Raw genomic sequence first — 26,620 nt, 5'->3', positions numbered from 1 at the left:
CCAGCGAAGCCCATCGCCGGCTGGAGAAGCAACATCTCATCTTCTGATTGGGCACGGTGCAACCCTTGGGACTCAGTCTTGAGATCAGTAACTTTAGATTTTGAACCCCTTCCTCTCTTAAACCCCTCTTTCATTTTATATTCTATTCATCTACTGCCTTAATGCAAAAGTCCCTCTCAGACCAGGCTATTTGTCAGTTGTTTCTGAAGTTGGTATTTTTCATTGCAGCTTCTATTGCTCTAACATTCTCCCTCCTTTCAGTTCCAATGAAGGGTCTATGATTTGAAACGTTAACTCTGTTCCTTTCCTAATAGATATTGGCAGACCTGTTCTGGCATCCTCTGTTCTTGTTGCTTATGTCTGGAAGACAATGGAGGAGCACGATGGCACAGTGGTTAGCACTGCTGCCTCACAACACCAGGGACCTGGGTTCAATTCCTGACTTGGTTTGCTGTCTGTGTGGAGCTTGCACATTCTCCATGTCTGCGTGGGTTTCCTCTGGTTTCCTCCCACAGTCCAAACATGTGGGGGTCAGGTGCATTGGCCATGCTAAATTCTCCCTCAGTGTACCTGAGCAGGCGCTGGAGTGTGGTGACTAGGGGATTTCCAAGTAAACTCATTGCAGTGTTAATGTAAACCTACTTGTGACATTAATAAATAAGCTAAATTAAAAATCTATTTCCTGGCGACAGAAAAATTGTATCAGTTGAAACAGGCTGCTTGACACAACCAGTCCACATCGTAGTTCATCCTTTATGTGACAGTACCCTCCATCGCATCTTCCTTGATCCTCTTTCCTTCAAGTAACTATCCAACCTATTCTTAAATGTCACTATGATCTCTGCTTCAATCATTAGCTCTGCACTATAGTTGGGACACCCTCACAAATGAAATGGGTTGTTAAACAAACAGTTAAGTTCACAACCAAACCTCATTCATTTCAGTCTGAAGCAACATGAAAAGATTTAGAAAGAAATACTACAATTCTCTGAATTCTTATGGTGTAACGTATCATACCCACAATTGAAAACACACCATCACTTTGGATCCAAAGCAGCCAGCATAATTCAGGACACCACACACCCCGAACATTCTTTCTTCCAGCTTCTTCCGTCAGGAAAAAGATACAAAAGTCCGAGGTCACGTATCAACCGATTCAAGAACAGCTTCTTCCCTGTTGCCACCAGACTTTTAAATAGACCTACCTCGTGTTAACTTGATCTTTCTCTACACTCTAGCTATGACTGTAACACTACATTCTGCACTGTCTCCTTTTCTTCTCTATGAATAGTATGCTTTGTCTGTACTGCTCACAAGAAACAATACTTTTCACTGTATACTAATACATGTGACAATAATAAATCAATTCAAGTCAAAGTCACATCACTTACTATGGAAGAGTTGAAATGCCTATGCATATAAATTGTTCCAGGGTTGGTTACTGATATCTTTTCGGCCACCTGCTTGCTGGTTATCACACCAAAGCGAATTGTTCCTTGATGATCTGAAATCACAGATTACGCTCTTTATAAGCTGACCTCAAAAATTATTTCTATGACATCCTGGGTTCAGAAGGCTCAATGTAATAGAACCATTTTTTCCTCTTGGGTTACAATGGGTTGACTTAATGAGGAACCATTTTTTAATACATAATATACAATCCCACACCCTGAGAAAAAGATACTTAAGAGGAAATCGATGAGACATTTTCTTCACACGGTCTCACAGCCTCCCAGAAGTATCAAATTCTCAGAAAAATCAAATTTAATAAAGATATTTGAGGAGATGGCAATTTCTAAATACTAATCAAACAATTTTGTCAATTTAGAAAGCCAGCTTTACTCATCGTAATCAAACATGATCTAGTGCCACAGTATCATTTTTAAATAATTACTTTAATATGGATAAAACAACAGGCATGTATTTTTCTTCAACTGGCAGCACTTAAACAGAGAACAACCAGCACAATGGTTTGTAAAGACATCAATGACCTCAGTGTAATGCTATGCTGACATGACATTTTAAACATTGGAAAAAAGTTCATAAATGAATTTGCAAATGCCCATGCAAGTCCACTGTAGTTCTTAATGTTCTATTAAAATTAAAATTCAGAGTGATTGTACTTATAATTCCTACAGTGCAGGAGGCAGCCACTTGGCCCATCAAGCCTGCACCAAATAATCCCACCCAGGCCCTATACACGTAACCCTGCACATTTACCCTGCTAGCTCCCTGACACTAAGGGTCAATTTAACATGCTAATCAACCTAACCCACACATCTTTGGATGGTGGGAGGAAATCGGAGCACCTGGAGGAAACCCACGTGGCCGTGGGGAGAATATGCAAACTTCACATTGACAGCAACCCGAGGCCGGAATTGAACCTGGGTACCTTGCGCTGTGAGGCAGCAGTGCTAACCACTGCGCCACCAACAATGTTTTGAAGATTATCTTAAGTTGATGCATTTCGTAGACAAATGCAAATTCAGTGATTAAATTCCATAATTTAAATGCAAAACATGATAAACTTTAGACATTGTTTCAAAAGAAAAAGTGTTCCATTTAACTAAGCAATGAATTAAAATGATCTGAGCAGCTGGTATTATTTTTCAATTTCCTTCCCTACTTTCCCTGAGGTGTTACATAGAAGAGACCAATAATTATGCATATTATTTTCACCAGATACCAGAGAAGGAGCTCAAAAGAAACACATGCTTTCCCCATAGATGTTGACACCTAAAAGATGATTTTGACTAATAAAACTATCTTGATCAATTGGGCCAGTGGGCTGACGAATGGCAGATGGAGTTTAATTTAGATAAATGTGAGGTGATGCATTTTGGTAGATTGAACCAGGGCAGGACTTATTCAGTTAATGGTAGGGCATTGGGAAGAGTTACAGAACAAAGATCTAGGGGTACAGGTGCATAGCTCCTTAAAAGTGGAGTCACAGGTGGACAGAGTGGTGAAGAAGGCATTCAGAATGCTTGGCTTCATCAGTCAGAACACTGAATGCAGGAGTTGGGACATCTTGTTGAAGCTGTACAAGAGATTGGTCAGGCCACACTTGGAATACTGTGTGACACCCTATTATAGAAAGCATATTATTAAACTAGAAAGAGTGTAGAAGAGATTTACTAGGGTGCTACTGGGACTTGATAGTTTGAGTTATAAGGAAAGGCTGGATAGACTGGGACTTTTTTCCCTGCAGCATAGGAAGCTGAGGGGTGATCTTATAAAGGCCTATGAAATAATGAGGGGCAGGAACAACTAGATACCTTTTCCCAAAGGTAGGAGAGTTTAAAACTAGAGGGCATAAGTTTAAGGTGAGAGGGGAGAGATACAAAAGTGTCCAGAAGGATCATTGCTTCACACAGAGGGTGGTGAGTATCTGGAACAAGCTGCCAGAGATAGTAGTAGAGGCTGGTACAATTTTTTCTTTTAAAAAGTGTTTACATGGTTAAGATAGGTATAGAGGAATATGGGCCAAATGCGGACAATTGGGACTAGCTTGGGCATTTTAAAAAAAGGTAGCATGGACAAGTTCAGCCGGAGGGCCTGTTTCCATGCTGTAAACCTCAATGATTTTATGACTACAACTCAAAAAGGAAGATGGCGAGACTTCAATGCAAATTCAAAGCATGCCGATGTCCCAACGTCAATCAAAGTTATAAGTGAATAGAAAAATACATTTACTTTTGTGGTCTTATGTAGTTTTGGAGATGGAAAGTCTCAGTCATTCCAACACGAAGCAGCAAATATTCTTTGTTCCCTTGTAACATGTAAAATTTGCCCCTCTTAAGGTACCAAATTTTCAATCTTCATCTACTTTCTCCCATCTCATTAGGAAATTAGCTATTTATTCCACAATTCTATTTCTAATCATGCCTATCTATTGTCACACTTTCTCCTGAAAAGAGGAGAATAATCAGCATAATCAAGAACCCCCACACACTCCGGACATAATCTCATCCCACCTTCTCCTGTTGGGACCTAGATTCTCCCATAGGGGATATAATCCCTGACCACCTACCCTGTCAAGCCCCCCCGAGTCTCAATAAGGTCGCCTCTCGTTCTTCTAAACTCCAGTGAATACAAGCCCAACCTATTCAACCTCTCCACAAGAGAAACACCTTTACTTTCTCAGAAGACTAAGGAAATTTGGCATATCAGCTACGAGTCTCACCAACTTTTACAAATGCACCACAGAAAGCATTCTTCCTGGTTGTATCACAGCTTGGTATGACTCCTGCTCTGCCCAAGACCGCAAGGGACTACAAAAGATCGTGAATGTAGCCCAGTCCATCACGCAAACCAGCCTCCCATCCATTGACTGTCTACACTTCCCACTGCTTCGGCAAAGCAGCCAGCACCATTAAAGACCCCATGCACCCTGGACATTGTCTTCCATCTTCTTCCGTTGGGAAAAAGATACAAAACTCTGAGGTCACGTACCAACCAACTCAAGAACAGTTCCTTCCCTGCTGCTGGCAGACTTTTGAATGGACCTACCTCGCATTAACTTGATCTTTCTCTACACTCTAACTATGACTGTAACACTACATTCTGCATTCTCTCATTTCCTTCTCTATGAACGGTATGTTTTGCCTGTATGGCGAGCAAGAAACAATGCTTTTCACTATATGTTAATACATGTGAAAATAATAAATCAAAAAAAAATCCCTCCATACCTGGGATCGAGCTACTGAACCTTCTTTGGACTGCATCTAATGCCAGTATACCTTTCCTTGAGTAAGGGGACCAAAACTGTTCACAGTTCAATCACTTTGTCTGCTAGGCATGGCAATGAAATAGCCATTTCACGTGCAAACTGAACACATGGAATCATCTTAAAACCAAATGACAAGGGAAACCAAGTGCAGCTGCAGTTCATAGCAAAATGAAAAGTAAACAAGTCCTGTCCAGCCCAGTTCTGCAGAGAATGAAAGTTATTATTGATAACAGCCTGGGGACAGGACCTATCTATACTAACACACATGCATTAAGTATGGTCAGATATGTAAAAATTTAAACTCTACTGATAATTCACTAAAAGGCCGGGGAGAAAAAAAAACTAATTTCATTTAAGCTAACTAAAGACATCACTCAAAATTTGCTGCATTATATCAACTTAAAATGTCTTCTATTGATTGCTGCATGGATAGCAAAAAAATGGACAACATCAAAAGTTAAATTAATGGAAAACATTTGTTTTCAAGCATTCCCAACTCTGGGCATGTTTAATAACAGGACAATGTTTTTACAGACAAAATGGCTAACAATTGCTCCACATGAGAATGAACTTAACATTTTCTGGCACATCATGCAGCTGAAAAGGATGGGGGGGCATGGAACGAGAAAATATTGCAAATATTATTTAATTTACTACCATAATCCCAAACAAATAAAAGTTAAGTTTTAGAATTTTTTTGCTAAACACCTATTTCCTACAAATAGCAATTTAACTGGTGTAAATAAAAACAAACTTTGCATGACTTTATCTTGCACAAGCCTCAGAAGTACCCTGTGTCTCAAATTACATTCGTCATATTCATGTCAGGTGGAGAGGGGCAACCTTTGCCATCCCAACAAAATTAATGTTGGGAAATCTAGATTTCCTTTTAATTTGTAAGCACTGTCATTAGAGCTCTTAGAATTGCACAGCACCACAAGGTACAACAATTTTCCCGTTGTTGAACTGTCGTTTAAGGGATACAAAGCAATCTGGTTAACCCACATGAGCAAATTTTCCACCAAACCCAAATATTTTGGTTTTAATAACAAAATCATTCTCAGCATCTGAATACCTATTTGACAGAATGCTGTTCCTTTCGCACATAAACTCCTCTGACAAACAAGCCTACTGCAGGTACAAGTTTCATTTAAATCTTGGTGGCTGGGTAGGGTGGGGTGGGGCGAGCGAGTGGAGCAAGCCAGTGAGGTGAACAGGCAGGCGGGACGGGCGAGGCGAGGCAGGGCAGGCGAGCAGGGTGGGGCAGAGCGGGCGAGAGACTGAGAGAGAGATAGAGACATTGAGAGTGAGATGACAGAGAGAGGGAGAGTGCAGGTGTAAAAATCAACACGGGGTCATGGAATATTGCGAAAGTGTAAAATAAAGGAGAAACTCGTTTTTGCAAGAAATTCTGCTACACATGCTCCAAGTTACAAGTCAGCCAATCAAAAACACAGAATCCTGCCAAAGATTGGAACAGGCAAACTTTTTTTTATAATTCCAAACTTGAGAAATGTCTCTTACTTCAACAAAATCTATGATAGTTTTTAAAAAAGGAAACATATAAATATTTGACCAAGAAAAACATTGAAAGGATGTGGGAAAGGACAGTGAATGAGGAAAAGGCCATCAAGAGGGTTGTGGGCAAATGGTGTCCCTTTGCACTGCCAAATTCTATGAATCCTCAAATAAAATAGAACGTTTTCGCCGGATATTAAACTGAAAGTTTAGACTATTATTTACTTTGGATATAGACCGAGAGCTCCAGTACTTAAAAAGTAAGGAGAAGTCTCACCTCCTTTTAGTGCATGTAATGCAGAGATGTAAAGTGTCAGGTAACCTGGAGGCTGCGGTGATGCATTGAACTCAAAATATCCAAGGACACCTGGCTTTTTTGGAAATAAAAAGGAGAGAGAGAAAATGAAAACGATAGCCTAAGAATTTTGAGAAAACCATCAGCATCTTCCACCATGTGTTCACAAAACAGATACTCAAAAAACCTGACATCATCACACAAAAGAAACAAAACGCTGGAAAATCTCCAGCAGGTCTGACAGTATCTGTGGAGAGAGAATAGAGCCAACGTTGAGACTGGATGACCTTGCTGTCAGACTTGCTGAGATTTTCCAGCATTTCTGTTTTTGTTTCAGATTGCCGCAAAAACCCAGCTTGCAGGTGCAGCAGGTGGTCAGGAAGGCGAATGGGATGCTGGCCTTCATAGCGAGGGGGATTGAATATAAAAGTAGGGAGGTCTTGCTGCAGCTGTATAGGGCATTGGTGAGGCCGCAGCTGGAGTACTGTGTGCAGTTTTGGGCGCCGCACCTGCGCAAGGATATTTTGGCCCTGGAGGGAGTGCAGAGGAGGTTTACTAGGCTGATACCGGAGTTGAGGGGATTGAGCTATGAGGAGAGGCTGAATAAACTAGGCTTGTACTCGTTAGAGTTTAGAAGAATGAGGGGAGATCTCATTGAGACGTATAAGATGATGAATGGGATGGATAGGATAGAGGTGGAGAGACTCTTCCCGCTCAAAAAAGACAGTAGGACTAGGGGGCACAGCCTCAAGATAAAGGGGAGGCGGTTTAGAACGGAGTTGAGGAGGAACTTCTTCACTCAAAGGGTGGTGAATCTCTGGAATTCTCTGCCCGTTGAAGTGGTGGAGGCTGCCTCGCTAAATATTTTTAAGAAGCGGGTTGATGGGTTCTTGATAAGAGAGGGGATTAAGGGTTATGGGGAGAGGGCAGGAAAGTGGAACTGAGCCACAACAGATCAGCCATGATCTTATTGAATGGCGGGGCAGGCTCGAAGGGCTAGATGGCCTACTCCTGCTCCTATTTCTTATGTTCTTATGTTCTTATGTTCTTATGTTCTTATGTTCTTATTCCAACATTTGCAATATTTTGCTTTTATTTCTGCCCCACACCTTGCTACTTGTACAACTTTTTAAAATCAAAACTTCTGTGTGAGCCAAATACTTCATTCATAAAAGTGCCAGAACACATGCTACTAAAAATAGTTCATTAATTACACACAACACTTTCTACACGACAATAATCCTTCAGATGAAATTATACTCGACAAGTCCTACTCTATGTCAAAGCATTATTCATTTCGAATGCTAATGGGGCTAGGGGCTAGTTAGAAAGTGTATTTAAATAAAAAGGTTTAATTTTTAAAGTTTATTTATTAGTGTCACAAGTAGACTTACATTCACACTGCAATGAAGATACTGTGAAAATTCCCCAGTCGCCACACTCCGGCACCTGTTCGGAGGGAGAATTTAGCACCTAACCAGCACATCTGACGGACTGCGGGGGAAACTGGAGCACCTGGAGGAAACTCACACAGACACGGGGAAAATGTGCAGACTCCGCACAGACAGCGACCCAAGCCGGGTATCGAACCCGGGTCCCTGGTGCTGAGAGGCAGCAGAGTTTACCACTGTAAGGGGACGCAATAATAACACCAGCTTGCATTACAGAACATGCTTTAACCTAGTAAAACATCCCTGGAGTGATCAAAAAAAATTTGATAGCTTAATTAGACCATTTCAAAAAGACTTACCAATATGCAATGCAGTTGGTTTTGATAACATAAATTATATCTGGGAAAGGGTATACAAAGTTCATATTCCTATTCATTATCCTGCCAGAAAGCACACGCCTGCGGACATTTAGAGCCCAACTCCTTGCCAGTTGGGCAAAAGGGTGACAATCACAAACAAGAATTCACGTAGACACAGACCCTGACCCCACAAGGTGACATCTGGTATTTCTCAAGAAAGGTTTCCCTCCAACCTCTCAACTCCTGGTTCTCTCAAGCGTGCACAGATGGTCTCTGAGATTACCTCCTGTCTTTGAAGCCAAATCATGCTGGGCTAGGCAGAGAATTTAAGGCAGGTGGGGCAAGTGATTGAATCACGCTGTAAAGTGCACCAGATGCACTGAAAATAGGAGCGGGGGTGGGGGCTGTGTAAAAACACCACTGCAAATAATTTCAGCATTTAAAGTAAAAACATCAACGTATTTAATGGACTTTATTATTCTGGTTACCCCACAGACCGAAGCCAGCTTTAAACAAATAAGGAATAGAATAGTCAAGTAGAATACCGTTGATGCTGGAAATCTGAAATAAGAACAGAACATGTTGCAGATACTCAGCAGGGTAATGGCAGCATCAGTGGAGAGAAAGTGAGTTACTGTTTCAGGCCTGTGACCTTTCACCAGAACTTCTGACAAAAGATCAAGGGCGCAAAACATTAACTAACTTTCTCTCCCCAGATGCTGCCACTGCCTGCTGCGCAATTCGAGGAAAAGAACAGACTTCATAAGAACATAAGAAGTCGGAGCAGGAGTTGGCCATCTAGCCCTTCGAGCCTGCCCTGCCATTCAATAAGATCATGGCTGATCTGAAGTGGATCAGTTCCACTTTCCCGCTTTCTCCCCATAACCCTTAATTCCTTTGCCTACCAAAAACCTATCTACCCGTGTCTTAAATATATTTAGCGAGGTAGCCTCCACCACTTCAACGGGCAGAGAATGCCAGAGATTCACCACCCTTTGAGTGAAGAAGTTCCTTCTCAACTCCGTTGTAAACTGTTCCACCCTTATCTTGAGGCTGTGCCCTCTAGTCCTGCTGTCCTTTCTGAGCGGGGAAGGTATTGATTCATACGGCTCAGGAAAAAAAAACCCCGAGGATCACATAAATGGTATTAGTCTCTTGGAACGAAAAGCAGAAGGAAATTAAGTTCTTCACTGATCGAACTACCCTGTCGGACCTCCTCCTCTTCCCACTCCCCCACCACCCCAGTTTAGTCAGCCTCGTTTTACGAAAGGTCGGAAGTTTTTAACACTATAATTAGCCACCCAAAAGTCAAATTGCACTCAGAAAATCACACCACTTTGGAGAAAAGCAGGCATTCTGCCATTTTCTCATTAAAAAAGGAATCTGACCACATACCGTTATAAAAACGATTACAGTTAGCCATCCTATTTAACTTGGACCCAAATCCAATATTTACTTTCATTAAGGCCAGGACACCACACAGTGGAACTCATGACCAGACCTGCAACTTCAGATAAGTGCCCTTTTGACACAGGAAGTTTGTGCCCTGTCTCTGCCAAGCAGCAGCCACTGCAGAAATGCAGTTCACCATCTCTGTACAGTACTGGTCACCCTATTATAGAAAGGATAGTATTAAACTAGAAAGAGTGCAGAATTGATTTACTAGGACATTACTGGGACTTGATGGTTTGAGTTATAAGGAGAGGCTGGATAGACTTTTTTCCCTTAACGTTGGAGGCTTAGGGGTGGTAGATCATAGCGTCATAGAGGTTTACAGCATGGAAACAGGCCCTTCAGCCCAATCTTATAGAAATCTGTAAAATAACACGGGGAATAGATAAGGTAGACGCAACGTCTTTTCCCAAAAGTAGGGGAGTCAAAAACTAGAGGGCATAGGTTTGAGGTGAGGGGAGAGATATAAAACGGTCCAGAGGGGCAATATTTTCACACAGAGGGTGGCGAGTGTCTGAAATAAGCTGCTAGAGGCAGTAGTAGAGGCAGGTACAATTTCATCTTTTTAAAAGCATTTAGGTAGTTACGTGGGTAAGATGGGTATAGAGGGATGTTTGCCAAATGCAGGCAATTGGGACTAGCTTAGTGATTAAAAAAAAGAGCGGCATGGACAAATTGGGCCGAAGGGCCTGTTTCCCTGCTGTAAACCTCTATAACTCTAACCCCAAGTCACAGCAAGACATCAAATAACAGCAAGAATACCTGGGTAGGCAAAGCTGTAGTGGTATTGTCGCTGGACTAGTAATCCAGACACCCAGAGTAATGCTCTGGGACCCGGGTTCGAATCCCACCACAGCAAATGGTGAAATTTGAATTCAATAAAAATATGAAATTAAAAGTCTAATGATGGTCTAATACAGATAGGAAATATACAGTACATGGCAGAACCCTTAAGAATATTGGTAGGCAACGGGATCTGGGTATAAGGTACACAGGTCACTGAAGATGGCAACACAGGTGGAGAAGGTAGTCAAGAAGGCACACGGCATGCTTGCCTTCATTGGTCAGGGTATTGAGTTTAAAAATTGGCAAGTCATGTTGCAGCTTTTTAGAACCTTAATTAGGCCACACTTGGAATATAGTGTTCAATTCTGGTCGCCACACTACCAGAAGGATGTGGAGGCTTTGGAGAGGATACAAAAGAGATTTACCAGGATGTTGCCTGGTATGGAGGGCAATTGGAGGTTGGAGAAACTTGGTTTGTTCTCACTGGAGCAATGGAGGTTGAGGGGAGACTTGATAGAAGTCGACAAGAATATGAGAGGCATGGACAGAGTGGATAGTCAGAAGCTTTTCCCTGAGTGGAAGAGTCAATTACTAGGGGACATAGGTTTAAGGTGCAAGGGGCAAGGTTTAAAGGAGATGTACGAGGCAGATTTTTTACATAGAGAGTAGTGGGTGTCTGGAACTCGTTGCCAGGAGAGGTAATGGAAGTGGATATGGTATTGACTTTTAAGAAGCCTCTTGACAAATACATGAATGGAATGGGAATAAAGGGATATGGTCCCCGGAAGGATAGGAGGTTTTAGTTCAGTCGGGCAGCATGGTCGGTGCACATTTGGAGGGCCGAAGGGCCTGTTCCTGTGCTGTAGTTTTCTGCGTTCTTTGTTAGCCGCAAAACCATTGTCAATTGTCAGAAAAACCCATCTGGTTCACTAATGTCCTTTAGGGAAGCAAATCTGCCATCTCTACCTGGTCTGGTGTACATATGACTCAAGACTCACAGCAATGTGGTTGACTCTTAAATGCCCTCAGGGATGAGCAATAAATGCTGGCCCAGCCAGCGACACCCGCACCCCATGAACGAATAAAAAAACCCGTCACTAGACTACTATCTAGTAAAACCAGCAAACTCAGCAGATCACGCAGCAGCTAGGGTGGCTGATTGTGAGGCACGAGGTGACAATATTCTCTTTCTCCACAGACGCTGCCTGAACTGTTGAGCATTTTGTTTTTATTTCAGGTTTATGACTTCAGTAGTCTTTTGCCTGTGTCGGATGAGTAATTTCCTGAGCCACTTTCTCTTCTTCCCCTTTGCAACTGCTTTCCACTTTTGTATTTAAATCAGAACATATGTCGCCACCATAAGTCAGCCACCAACAGATGGCCACCAAAGTGGGTGACAAGGAAATCTGTATTTAAGATCATGCTGATTGTTGGAAGGTGAGCAGATTGTGATTGCTTTAAAAGAGACTAATGTCATAGCTCAACTGACAAAACACAGAAGTAATTGCAATAGCACTGCTGAAAAAAAGATGTGCTGTCAAAGCTTTTCAACTTGCACTCGTCAGGACAGACTCTAGAAAACTAAACAACAAATGCCAAATGCTCCTTTTCCAAAATTTGGTATTGTAGCATCTGTCCTGATGAAAGGCAAAATGCTTCAACAGCATTTCCCTTTTCTCAACAACATTCAGGTTGAGCACTAAGCAATTAATTGGAATTAATGCTTCGGTGGCTACACAAATTTTACAAAGAAAGAATTAAAGCTTCCTTCTCACCCACTTTTTACTTCATCTTCGGACCCACTACTGTTCCTCAGCCAACAAGGAAAACAGATAAACACCTACTGAATACTTCAATCACACTTTATATCTGGCAAGTGTGATGATAGTAGGCATTTGCTATAGTTTTTTTATGTTTCTGTAGAATGTTTAAAATTTCAGCTTTATTCTACAGGCAGACAGTGTGTCTCAAGGGTTGTAAAAGCACGTTGTTTATTCATTTCAGCTAGGAATTGGTTGTGATAGAGCTAATGGACATTTATTTACACAAAGTATTACTTGGGAAGTTGATTGACAGGGTCATGTGATAATGTGGTTAATGTGCAGAGCTGAGTCTTTAGCAGAGACACAGAAACTTTTACAGAGTTGAACGCCTGCAGAAGTTAGAGGCATGTGCAGGCTATTGCTGAGAACTCTCTCTCTCTCTTTCCCCACAAAATCTCTCTGAAAGCTTCAAAACTGTTAACGCATAAACTGGATTTATTTGGAACTGGAACAGTCAAAAGCCAGAAAGTAAAGCTGTTTCCTCTCATGTTTAAATATTGTTCAACTGTTGATAGTTAAGCTACTTCATTTGTTAGTGTTACATTTAAACTGTGTTATTAAATAAAGTATGTTTCACTGTAAAAGATCCATACTTTGTTAGTGGAAGTACTACTGGAAAAAAATATCTTATCTTCATGTTTATGCCAAATAAAAAGTATGCTGGGGTCTAGTCTGGCTTTGTAATGCAAACTGATTCAGTACCCTAACACATGTTGAAGCGGGAAGGAAAGAAACCATGATCAAACAGAGGACGAGGCTAGCCCATTGCGCCGGGAGTATGCTGACGCCTGCGATGGTGGTTTGCCCAGACTAGGGGAGAGTAAGGAATCAGGGCAGCCAGAGGTTAAACTGAGGCTTTACCTGATGCAATTTTTCAAATCTAGCTCAGTCTTTTGGCTAAGATGAAGCATTAGATCAAGGGAGAGTTGCAATGCCTCACCCTGCCAGCTTGGATCTTGTTTGCCCCTGACGTGGGGACCATGAATTAGATTGAATTTGAATTGGGGTTTTTGGTTGTAATAAAAGTACCAAAAGGTACGCAAAGAAAAAAACCACAAGTTGAAATGGGAAGAGGCTGGGAAGAAGGTGGGAGAGGGGAAATACCTTTGTGCAGGAAGGCAAAAGAAATGCAGAGAATATAAACAGGAGGCCAAGAGGAGTGGCAGTAAGTACACATAAACAGCACATTGGTGAAGTTGTGCAACTGGTTACATAATAATCCTCCATCAGAAGTTATGTAAGCAGCTGGAAGTGTTCAAGTCACCTGCATGGACATTGCAAGCTGAGACACTATTAGTGGTACACCTGGATATCATGGTGTTGTACAGCATGAGCTTGGCCCAAACAACACATGCATTTTTTAAATTATTTATTGGTGTCACAAGTAGGCTTACATTAACATAGCAATGAAGTTACCATGAAAATCCCCTAGTCGCCACACTCTGGTGCCTGTTTGGGTACACTGAGGGAGAATTTAGCATGGGCAATCCACCTAACCAGTGCATCATTTGGACTGTGGGAGGAAATCGGAACACCCGGAGGAAACCCACGCAGACATAGGCAGAATGCGCAGACCTGCAGTGACCCAAACTGGGAATCGAACCGGGGTCCTTTGTGCTGTGATGCAGCAGTGCTAACCACTGTGCCACCAATGTAGCCAAGATTCACACTGAACCCTGCAGTTCATTCAAAGCAATATCTCTAAATGGGGAAGGTGCATTTTTTTCTATGTAATGCATGCAATACGATAGCATTGTTTCCCTCAGTAACCCAAATCAAAATTAGAATTCCGATGTTTTCTCTGATCTGATTGATGTCAGGATTAAATGAAATCCCAATAAATAAGGAGACTGCACTATTCAAATGTTAGGTTCAACAGGTATAGCTGCTATCGTTTGCAAATTCCAATAAATTTGTAAGAGTTGCTACTGGAAATCAATGTTATACTTAGGCTGGAATATTAGCAGTCCCAATACAGCATCCCTCTTTTCTTAGTCGTGATTTGGCTGCATGCAAGCTTGATGGGCTGTTTGGCTTAATGTAGCCATTTATAAAATTAAAGTTTATTTATTAGTGTCACAAGTCAGCTTACATCATCATTGCAATGAAGTTACTGTGAAAATCCCCTAGTTGCCACACTCTGGTGCCTGTTCGGGTACACTGGGGGAGAATTTAGCATGGGCAATCCACCCAACCAGCATGTCTTTCAGACTGTGGGAGGAAACCCATGCAGACACAGGGAGAATGTGCAAACTCCACGCAGACAGTGACCCATGCCAGGAATCGAACCTGGGCCCCTCACGCTCTGACACAACAGTGCTAACCACTGTGCCACACAGTAGAAAACCTTAATCTATCACTGCAGTAAGTTTTCAATACATCCTAGAGCCAACTCTGGCAAATTATGGTACAAAGCAAACAGAAGAATCAAACAGAACCAGCCAACATGCCAAGAGAACTCTCAGTCCAAAACTCTTCCAAATCACTACTGTTGGTGATTTCAAAATACTTGGGAGTTCATTTGTTAAATCTTACTCAACTTAATTGCTTTTGAAGATTGATTATAGATTTCCAATCCGGCCAAGAGACTGAATTAAAGAGAAAGACAAATAGCAGGATTGGTGGCAGTCAACACAGATCAAATCTGGGATTAATATCCTGTCTATCATGGAAGTTTTGTTTTAGAAACTGAAGTGTTGCTTCTGAGACAAAAACAAGTTTGGGTTTCATATGGTTACAATGGTGCAAAAATGGTTGGGTAAGGTCTGCACTAATGGAGCAGGGAAAAACATGGACTGTATAGAAGTTATTGCGCTCTAACACCAATCCTAAACATTTACCAGCTGCAGGGAGGCTGCACTCTGAAGAGGACATCTCCTTTCTGGAAAGGAAGCTCCAGGATAGAGGCAAGATAAGAGGCGTGATCTTACCAGCTCGCTGCACTGGTCGATCAGTGTGGCGAGCCAGGGAGAGGATGAAAATCCGATTCGTGATCAACTTGCCATCCTCCCAGCCCTGTTTTGCCGGGTAAGATATTCGGTCAGAGAGTTGGTGCAGACTCGATGGGCCAAATGGTCTTACCTGCACTGTAGGGATTTTACGATTCTATGAAGTTTCTATGGAAATCCTCTTGTCACCACATTCATAAAAACATAAGAACTAGGAGCAGGAGTAAGCCATCTGGCCCCTTGAGCCTATTCTGCCATTCAATAAGATCATGACTGATCTTTTTGTGAGCTCATTTCCACTTACTCATCCGCTCACCATAACCTGTAATTACTGTTCAAAATCTATCATATTTATCTTCTGGCACCTGTTCAGGTACACTGAGGGAGAATTTAGCATGGTTAATGCACTTAACCAGTACGTCTTTCCGACTGTGGGAGGAAACCAGAGCACCTGGAGGAAACCCACGCAGACACGGGGAGAACGTGCAGACTCCACACAGAAAGTGACCTAAGCCAGGGATTGAACCCGGGTCCCTGGCACTGTGAGGGTAGCAGTGCTAACCACTGTGTCACCATGCCGCCCAGGAAAAAGCCGCAGCCAATCACTAAAGAGTCAGACTGTCTCCCACTCCAACTCAAATTGAGATCCGAAGCTCAAAAGAGGTTCACCAGAGGACATTTTCCACAAAGTCCGAGTTGTCGCTGGCCATATCCTGCAGGAACTCACCCATCACTGTCCCTTCCTGTGCTCATTCTCATGATAAATGTGAAACTGAGTTGAAGTTTATATTCTCTTCCTAAATTTCAGTGAATCACTTTGTTGTCTCTCCAGACAAATTCCTGTTATTAAAACATTGTTTCCACCCTAGTCTTCTTTTCAAATTCCTACAAAATTAGGTCATGGGTTAGTTTCAGCAATTCAGACCAACAACAGAGCAGATTAGTTAACACTGGCCAGTGAAATTGTAGGCAAAAAGGGTAGCATTCACAGTTACACAAATTTGAAATCACACAAAATACTGGTCCTTAGGTATCCTGACTGGAATTTTAGCAAAGCACAACAGCAATTGGCATTTCACACACCCGCAGTGTAGCTTCTTTTGTCACTAAGATTTCAGAGTAAGTACAGAACAAGCAGGTGACATTTCAATGGATGTTACAGATTGTTATTTTTGAAACTGGTCACTGCTTATTATAAACTACACACTGGGGAAACCATGGGGGCAGTCACAGCGAGATTAGTTAAAATGTATTAAAAGAACCACACAGTACAGTTTTGGTCATTACTATGTACTGTTGGGACAAAACATTCCAAGAAAAATTACAATTGTGAATTGTGTGTTCTCGAAATTCTAACTTTCTTCTAAGAAGCACTCACAACCAACTCAAGAACACTCTCTTCCCTGCTGCCATCAGGGCAGCGCAGTGGTTAGCACTGTTGCCTCACAGCGCCAGGGACCCGGGTTTGATTCCTGGCTTGGAGTTTGCACATTCTCCTGGTGTCTGCATGGGTTTTTTTTTTCCAGGGTGCTCATGTCCTCCCACAGTTCGAAAGACGTGCTGGTTAGGTGCGTTGGCCGCGCTAAATCCTCCCTCAGTGTAACTGAACAGGCATTCAAGTGTGGTGACGAAGGGATTTTTACAAGCCTACTTGCGATTCTAATAAATAAACTTAAAAACTTTGAACGGACCTACCATATATTAAGCTGATATTTCTCTAAAGCCTACATTCAGCACTCTCTCCTTTCCTTCTCCTCATGTACCCTATGAACTGCATGTTTTGTCTGCATAATGCATAAGAAACAGTATCTTTCACTGTATCCCAATATACGTGACAATAATAAATCAAATCAAACCATACGGAGTAATCCATTTTCCCGAATTTCGAACAACATTACTTATGCCAATCTTACTCTAATCCTATATATCCTGAGTTCATACCACTGCCACATACCACTGATATGAACCCTGGAATCAGTGACAGAGCTGCCCCAATAGGTCTCCAAAGGTGCTGGTGAAAGTCAAGTCATTGGATGGTCCTCAAAGCCTTTGGATAAAAGGAAAAGGTGATGCTCCCATGGTCTTGGAGAAATTGATTAAAATGATTAAGAGCTTGCATTAACTTTAATTCTGATTCTGGAACCCAGCAATCAACAAATAAAGTCTCTTGGCACTTTTGCTGTTACGTCAGCTTCAGCACTCAGTGAACCGAGTTTACAGCACACTATGCCAAATGGATTTAATAGCAAAACAAAAAACAGTGGCCTTCCAGAAAGAAGACCAACACAAAAGCGGCAAAACGTTTCCAGAACAGATGCTAGCTGTTACGGATAATGGCCAGTGATGGCCGAGGTAAAAGCCAAGGTGTTCATAGCTTGATAAAAGCAAATTACTGCAGATGCTGGAATCTGAAACCAAAAGAGAAAATGCTGGAAAATCGCAGCAGGTCTGACAGCATCTGTAAGGAGAGAAAAGAGCTGACACTTTGAGTCCAAATCATTCTTTGTCAAAGCTGCCCAGAATTTTCTCTTTTGGTTTCAGATTCCAGTATCTGCAATAATTTGCTTTTATCCAAGGTATTCATAGTTTGAGTTCACTTGCACAATGATTCTGATCCTCAGTTTAATATAGAGGAAATCCTCCTCGATAATTAGGATACAAGGAAGGAAGCGAGAACCCTGTCCTGCTATCTTCTGGAGTTTAACTTCAGATCCACCTGGTCAGAAAGCTCACTGTCTCAGCAGCAACATCCTTCACACTACTAAGACTGACGTGCCTTGCAGACACAGCAACAGCTATCGTATCTTTGTTGGCAACACATTCATATAGGTTCATTACAACACAGGAGGCCGCCATTTGGCCCATTGAGACCATATCGGTTCACTGCAGAACAATCCAGTCAGTCCCATTTCAAAGTTCTATCCTCACAACTCTGCAAGTTTATTTCCCATGAAGTGGAGATGCCGGCATTGGACTGGGGTAAGCACAGTAAGAAGTCTCACAACATCAGGTTAAAGTCCAACTGGTTTATTCGGCAGCACGCTTTCAGAGTCTAAGGCTCCTTGATCAGGTGAGTGAGGACTTGTGTTCACAAACAGGTCATATACAGACACAAACTGACCTGTTTGTGAACACAAATCCTCACTCACCTGATCAAGGAGCCTTAGACTCCAAAAGCTAGCGCTGCCAAATAAACCTGTTGGACTTTAACCTAGTGCTGTGAGACTTCTTACTGAGTTTATTTCCTTCTAGCGCTCATCTAATTTTTTGTTGAAACCATTGATTGTCTCCACCTCGTCCAGCAACCTTGTAGGCAGAGTGTTCCTGGACATTTGCCACTCACTGTTTAAAGCTCTTCCTCAAATTCCCACTGTACCTTTTGCCCAAAACCTTAAAACCATACCCCCTTAGTCATCATATCATGACTAATAGGAACAGCCATTCTTGGTCTACCTTATCTAAACCTGTTATAATTGTGTATATAGTTGTCAAATCTCGCTTCAATCTCCTTTGCCCCACGGAGAAAACCCCAGCTTCTCCAGCCTAACCCTGTAGCTAAAATCCCTAATTCCTGGAACTTTGTTGTTAAATCTTCTTTGCCTCCTCTCAAGGACCTTTACATTCTTTCTAAAAGTGGTACATTTTTCAGTATGCTGAGTTCAAGCTGGTATACTCGGTGGCAACCTTTGTCTCCTCCGATGTGGCACGCTTGAAAAGTTCCCCAGGCAGCAGCAGGCGCACATCAATCTCGAACTCCAGAGCGCCCCCACCCCCCCGGCAGACTGGATCCCCCGGCAGCTGATGGTCTGGTGCTTGTTCTAATAGCCCAGGTGGGCAGCCTCACCCACGATACACTTGAAGGTACCATTGGCAGACAAGTTCACGACGCTCAGGCCTTGTAGGAGATGCTGGTGTCAGGTTGAGCCTACTTCATCACTTTGTAAATGGAGTAACTCTTTCTTTGATTTCCTCCTCCTCTTGCCAGCCTTCGCTCGTGGCTTCATGCCTTTTCTTGCCACCCTTCATGGAAATTTGTTGCTTCTTTTCCTTTCTGATTGTCAAGGGTGGCATAATGCACTTATTTTGGCCTAACCAAAGCTTTATAAAGGTTCAGCATAACTTTTGTACTCAGTACTTCTACTCAATACTTCGTTAACCCACCTACAATTTATCCTCCCATCTTCAAAGATCCATGCACACGAATGCCAAGGTCCCACTGTTTTGAGTCACTGGCAGGCACCAAATTCAAATCTTATTGTACAGATGGGATGTGAGGAAAAACTTTTGTACCCAGAGGGTGGTGACAGTCTGGAATACGTTGCCTGGGAGGGTGATAGAAGCACGGTGCCTCACATCCTTTAAAAAAAAGTATCCGGATGAGCACTTCGCATGTCATAACATTCAGGGCAATGGGCCAAAAGCTGGCAGATGGGATTAGGTGAGAGTTCAGGTGTTTCTAATGTATTGGTGCAGACTCAGTGGGCCAAAGGGTCTTTTCTGTGCTATATGATTCCATAACTTCAAAATAATTTAGTAATTTTATCAATGAGCCTATTGTGACATTTAATTCAGAAAAGAAACTGCTCCAATATAACTATACAAGCTGATGACTTGAAAAGTCGTGTATTTATCTTAGTGCTGTATTGAGTTTTGATGATTGACCTCCCCCTTGTGGTCAATGGGGAAATTTAGGTCAAACTTGCTTATCACAGCACAATTCTAAATGATGTGTATACGCTTCAGCAAATACTTAAGATCCAGCTTTACAGACTGATAGCTAGGTCTACGAAAAGTTTTTAAAAATCCATTTGTCAATACATTGGATCCTTTCAACATGAAAGAACATGAGAAAAAAGTCCGTAATTACAACCTTACACTGGATTTCCTCCGAGTGCTCCAGTTTTCTCCCACACTCCAAAGATGCATGGGTTAGGTTGACTGGCCATGCTAAATTGTCTCTTAGCATCAGGGGGATTAGCAGGGTAAACATGTAGGGTTATAAGGCCAGGGCCTGGGTGGGATTATCGTCACTGCAAACTCGGGCTGAATGGCCTCCTCCTGCACTGTAGGAATTCTATGACTATTATGTCATTATAACCTGGAATATGCAGAGGAACCCAGGAAGCCAAAGTCTAATTAACAGTCAGTCCTTCGAGGTTTTGAAGGGGAAAATCCCCATAATTGTGCTACAAAAATCACTATGAATCACTGAAAGCATTGGAGGTGAACCTAGCAGGTAGAAAAGCAACACTTGACATTGTCTTTATCTTATTTGTTGTGTAATTTTGACAATGAACATCTCGAATACTGCACGCAAGAACCAACTCTGGTTTATATAGTAACTCACCACATCTTCAGGACATGATGTGGAAATGCCGGTGTTGGACTTGGGTGAGCACAGTAAGAAGTCTCATAACACCAGGGTTAAAATCCAACAGGTTTATTTGGTACCACAAGCTTTTGGAGCGCTGCTCCTTCAAGAGGTGAATGGAGAGTTGGATTCACAAACATGGCATATGTATAGACACAGACTCAATTCCAAGATAATGGCTGGAATGCAATTCTTTCCAAGTAGTCAAGTCTTTACAGGTACAAACAATGCAAGTGGAGAGGGTCTGTATGGCACGCAAGAAACAATACTTTTCACTGTTTGCTAATAGATGTAACAATAATAAATCAAATCAAAAAATTTAATCACAGGTTAAAGAGGTGTGAATTGTCTCAAGCTAGGAGTTAGTAGGATTTTGCAAGTTCAGGACAAATTACTGCTCAACTAGTGAGTTACATTCACTTGACGAAGGAGCAGCGCTACGAAAGCTCATGATACCAAATAAACCCGTTGGACTTTAACCTGGTGTTGAGAGACTTCTTACTGTGCCCAATTTTTACATACCAAGATGCAAACAGGCAGCAAAGTAAGTGACCAATGAAATTGTTTTCTGATGGTACTGAACGAGGGAGGAATGTTGGCCAGGATATCAGGAAAATTCCCTCCTCCCTCAAATACAATCGTAAAACCCTTTATACCCATCTAAGTAAGCAGACGGGGGTCACAGTTTGAACCAGAACTGCTTGCAAAGTGGATACAGTCACTTGCAGAGCAGTCATTAACGCTTTCGAGAAGTGGGGTAGTGCGCAGTGTTCAGACAATCTGACACCATTGCGTCAGATGAATTTACACAAGAAGTGGCCACAATCTCCCCCTTTAAAGGACTGGCTCTGGAAGGATGCAAAACAAACAAACATTCACAGAAAACTGTTCTTCAATTTAAAAGTCACAAATCCTGTTTCTTTTGGTAAAATTTTCTCTTCACGTAAGATTGGCTTATTTCTAATCAGTGGCACAATGGCACAGTGGTTAGCACTGCTGCCTGACAGCTCCAGGGACCCGGGCTCAATACCGGCCTCGGGTCACTATTTGTGTGGAATCTGCACATTCTCTCCATGTCTGCGTAGGTTTCGTCTGGGTGCTCTGGTTTTCTCCCACAGTCCAAAGATGTACGGGATAGATGCATTGGCCATGCTAAATTCTCCCTCAGTGTACCCGAACAGGCGCCAGAGTGTGGCGACTAGGGGATTTTCAGAGTAACTTTATTGCAGTGTTAATGTAAGCCTCCTTGTGACATTAACAAATAAATATCTTGATGTAACATTTCCAATAGCATTCCTTCAGTATTGCACTGGAGTGTTAGCTGAAGAAATCTACACAGCCAAGATACTGTATTCAGCATGTCTACAGGAGCTGCTTCACTGATTAATACCTTAACACTCAAAATGAACATGCAATCAGGTTTGTTTTCTTGCCAGAATACAAATAGACTACCTACCTCATAGTGTGACAGAAAGCCCAGCAAGGTGGAATGAGTTGCGATGTACTGAAGTGGACTCATTACTCGGCGAATGAAGTTATGAATGTAAGCAGCTGTAAGAGGGCCTTTGTATTCAATAGGGCCAAACCTAACATGGCAAAAAGAATTTCCATGAATTGCGATGATCTTATGGAGTTCTTACATCCATCCGCACTGGAGAATTTAACATTATTAATGAAACATTAGCAGAGACTGATAACTTTCTTACACACCATCCAAGTCAACACAAACATCACAGCCATATAAAAAACAATTCTAAATTTTCCTGGGCACAGTAAGAAGTCTCACAACACCAGGTTAAAGCCCAATAAGCTTATTTGGAATCATGAGCTTTCGGAGTGCTGTTCCTTCATGAGGTGACTCTGGTTCTTTTGGACTTTAACCTGGTATTATGAGGCTTTTTACTGTGCCCACCCCAGCCCAATGCCAGTTTCTCCACATCAGGGTTGAATTTTCCTGTCCACGTATTTCAAAGCATGATAAATTAGCAACAACAGCAAATTGGCAGCAATTTGCTTTGATAGGAGGATTTATTTTCCTGGGAAACGTTATAAACGAGAGCTGGCACATCATCTAAAATTAAAAAGTTCATTCATTAAAAATGCTCTTTTTTGGGGGTGGAGATGGAGAGGAGTATGATATAGTGCTCAAAGCTGAAAGGTGTGTGGAGTTTCCATGTTTTATTGTGCAGAGTCTGCATGTTCTCCCCATGTCTACGTGTGTTTCATCCGGGTGCTCTGATTTCCTCCCACAGTCCATGTGCAGCTTAGGTGGATTGGCCTTTAGTACCCTTTGGGGGATTAGCAGGGTAGGTACGTGGGGTTACGGGGATAGGGCCTGGATGGGCCTCCTTCTGCACTGTAGGGGGTTCTACAGTAATACTATATGGATTCAGAAACACCCCATTGATATCAGGCAGTAGTGGATATATATTCCTTCAGACCACCACAACATGCCATAGATATGCTTCAGCACCTCCTGCTTCACCAATAAGGTATGTCCTCTGCCAATACCAACCACCCAACTTGTTTGGCCAACTTAATGTAGTCAGCCCTCTCCCCCCATTTCAAACGCATCTTCTTTAAATTTTGCTCGAGACCCTTACACCTGAAAGGGGCTGTTAACCCAAAACAATCACCTCTATTTAAATTTAGAAGTTTAAAGATTAAGTCTAAACTTCTATGTGCCATCCAGACTCCTTAAAAAGTTAAAAATGCAATTTGTTAATCTAAACATTTTGTAACCTTCTTGAACAACAGTGCATTTAAAGATAAAAAAGTAAGTTTAGATTCCCTTCTGGTTTGTGGATACTTTACTAATTCTTCCTGTTGGGAATTATTTAAGTTTAAAGTTTATTTATTAGTGTCACAAGTAGGCTTACATTAACACTGCAATGAAGTTTCTGTGAAAATCCCCTAGTCGCCACATTCTGAGGGAGAATTTAGCATGGCCAATGCACCTAACCAGCACGTCTTTCAGACTGTGGGAGGAAACCGGAGCACCTGGAGGAAACCCATGCAAACATGGGGAGAACATGCAGACCCCGCATGGACAGCGATCCAAGCCAGGAATCGAACCCGGGTTCCTGGCGCTGTGAGGCAGCAGTGCTAACCACTGTGTCACCGTAAATATTGAAGAGATTACTCATAACACAGGCCACAAGAGGGATCTTAATTTGTCAGCCAAGCCAGTGTTCAGCATCTGAGACAAAAAAACCACAAAAGAGGCCTTCTGCAATATTGGCACAGACTCACCTTTTACACATTGTTCAAATAACCATAAGCTGCTGGTAACATTTTTCAATTAATGGTTTCTGGATTGTACGTGACTGTGCAAGGATACACTCAGAATAAAAACCTGACAACTCCAGCAAATGGGCCCAGCACTGCTGACTTCCCAGCTGAGTACCATGCGGTTTCCATTAACAGCATAATTACGGACCCCACACACCCCAGACATTCTCTCTTCCACCTTCTTCCGTTGGGAAAAAGTTTGAGGTCACGTACCAACCAAAATAAGAACAGCTTCTTTCTTGCTGTTGTCAGACTTTTGAATCGATCTACCTCGCATTAAGTTGATTTTTCTCTACACCCTAGCTATGACTGTAACACTACATTCTGCACTCTCTCCTATCCTTCTCTATGAATGGTGTGCTGTCTGTATAGAACATACATAATTGCAGCATAGGAGTAGGCCCTTTGACCCTCCAAGTTTGCACTGACCATGCTATCTGTCTGAACTAAAACCCCCTGCCCTTCCAGGGGCCATATCCCTCTATTCATATCCCATTCGTGTATTTGTCCAGATGCCTCTCAAAAGTCACTATTGTATCTGCTTCCACTATCTCTCCCGGCAATGAGTTCCAGACACTCTCCGCCCTCTGTATAAAAAAACTTGCGAGGTAGATCTCTTTTAAACCTTGCCCCTTACACCTTAAACCTACGCCCCCTACTAATTGATTCTTCCACCCTGGGAAAAAGCTTCTGGCTATCCACTCTGTCCATGCCCCTTATACTCTTGTAGGCTTCTATCAGGTCGGCCCCTCAACCTCCATCATTCCAGTGAGAACAAACCAAGTGTCTCCAACCTCTCCTCATAGCCCCCTCAAGTGGATTGAAACAATCCCATGACACCATTTCAAAGCAAGACCTCCTGGCCAATATCTCTTAATCAACATCACACAAACAGATTTTCAGGAGCTTGCACTGTGCCAGTTGGTTCCTGCACTTCCTTCATGGGGATATGGGAGGAAGGTGGGATCAGGATCATAACGAATGGCGGAACAAGCTTGAAGGGCCGAATGGCCTACTCCTGATTCCAGTTTCTATGCTTCTACATTACAACATTGACTAGACTTCAAAAGTCCTTCAGTGGCTATAAAGCACTTTGGGTTATAAAGTTTAAGTTTATTTATTAGTCACAAGTAAGGCTTACATTAACACTGCATGAAGTTATTGTGAAGTTCCTCTAATCGTCACAATCCGGTGCCTGTTTGGGTCAATACACCGAACCAGCATGTCTTTCAGACTGTGGGAGGAAACTAGAAACCTGGAGAAAACCCACACAGACATGGGGAAAATGTGCAAACTGCACACAGTGATCCAAACCACGAATTGAACCCGGGTCCCTGGCACTGTGAGGCAGCAGCGCTAACCACTGTGCCACCGTGCTACCCATATCCATGGTAATGAAAGCTGCCAGATAAATGTAAGTCAATTTTATCTTGCCCAGCTCTCTCTCAGACATGGAGTACCCAATTTCCCTACTGCCAAGGAGTAGCGGGCTATATTGTCAGATTAAACTATATATTTACCACTGATCTTTTCAGAGTATATGACCAGCCTGCCTTTTCACGATCTTAGCTGATTCCTGACTTTCTGGCTCCATCTCCACATTTATCAAAGATTATCGATACTTTTAACAACTCTGCATCATTTGTACATTGGGAAGAGAAGATTCAGCAGTTCATTACTCAGTATTTTCACCCATTACAATCCTGCACCACCAATATGTGCCTTACTTTCCTTCACTTTAACTAGTTATTAATTCACATCATGTCTGATTCGCGATAGCCTTCGACTCAGATGTCGAAAGCATCTCAGGCAGTACTTTTACCATTGGCCCATCTTGATATCCAAGTACATCAAATTTGTCAGCGCTTAGTCTATGAAGGTTAGTCAGGCAATATATCCTCACTCAGAAAATGCATACTGGCCTGGTCCCATAATGTTTCAGATTCCTTTCATCTCCCTGAGTAATGGTATCAAACCCAAAGATCTGGAGACATTGCAGCAGCCATTGCACTTGACTGTACGGTGGCGCAGTGGTTAGCACTGCCACCTCACAGCACCAGGCACCCAGGTTCAATTCTTGGCTTGGTTGACTGTGTGGAGTTTGCACGTTCTCACCATATCTGCATGGATTTCTTTCGGGTGGTCCTGATTCCTCCCACAGTCCAAAGATGTGCGGGTTGGGTGGATTGGCCATATTAAATTGCTTCTGCGTGTCTAAAGATGTGCAGGTTAGGTGGATTGGCCATGCTTAATTACCCCTTAATGTCCAATGGTGTAGGCTAGGTGGATTAGCCATGGTAAATGCAAGGGGTTAAGGGGATACAGTAGGGATGGGCCTCAATAAGATGCTTTCTCAGAGATTCAGTGCAGACCCGGTGGGCCGAATGATCATCTTCTGCAGTGTAGAGATTATATGGTTCTACTTCCTGAGAAATAGGAGAAATATGTCATTACTGTTGGGGAATTTCATTGTAACTTCAGTGTAGTGTTAATGTAAGCCTTACTTGTGACTAATAAGTAAACTTTAACTTTAAGTTCTGCTTCATTAATGTTATAGCTTTAGAATAAAAGCTTGCACGTGTTGCAAGCTATTTATTTGCCAAACAATTACTGCATCAGCAATGTGGTTGAATCCTAACTGTCCTCTGAAATAG

At 42.3% G+C, this 26,620-nt stretch overlaps 1 protein-coding gene across 2 annotated transcripts in view; it reads right to left on the bottom strand.

The window, feature by feature from the left end:
- Window positions 1-26,620, bottom strand: part of txndc11 (thioredoxin domain containing 11) — an 87,964-nt gene that overhangs the window by 42,394 nt on the left and 18,950 nt on the right. Inside the window, exons 4-6 of one of the 2 annotated variants that reach the window (XM_080206936.1) lie at window positions 22,132-22,261; window positions 6,528-6,621; window positions 1,392-1,504 (exon numbers count right to left, since the gene is read on the bottom strand). In XM_080206936.1, coding sequence (XP_080063062.1) covers window positions 1,392-1,504; window positions 6,528-6,621; window positions 22,132-22,261 — 337 coding nt within the window. Of the gene's footprint in view, window positions 1-1,391; window positions 1,505-6,527; window positions 6,622-20,651; window positions 20,752-22,131; window positions 22,262-26,620 lie in introns of those variants that run through there. The other variant, XM_080206937.1, reaches the window with a different exon arrangement.

This window comes from Carcharhinus amblyrhynchos, chromosome 18, assembly GCF_965287045.1.
Source record: "Carcharhinus amblyrhynchos chromosome 18, sCarAmb.v2.hapA, whole genome shotgun sequence".
Classification (NCBI taxonomy): domain Eukaryota; kingdom Metazoa; phylum Chordata; class Chondrichthyes; order Carcharhiniformes; family Carcharhinidae; genus Carcharhinus; species Carcharhinus amblyrhynchos.
This window is presented reverse-complemented; position numbering and strand designations above follow the sequence as displayed.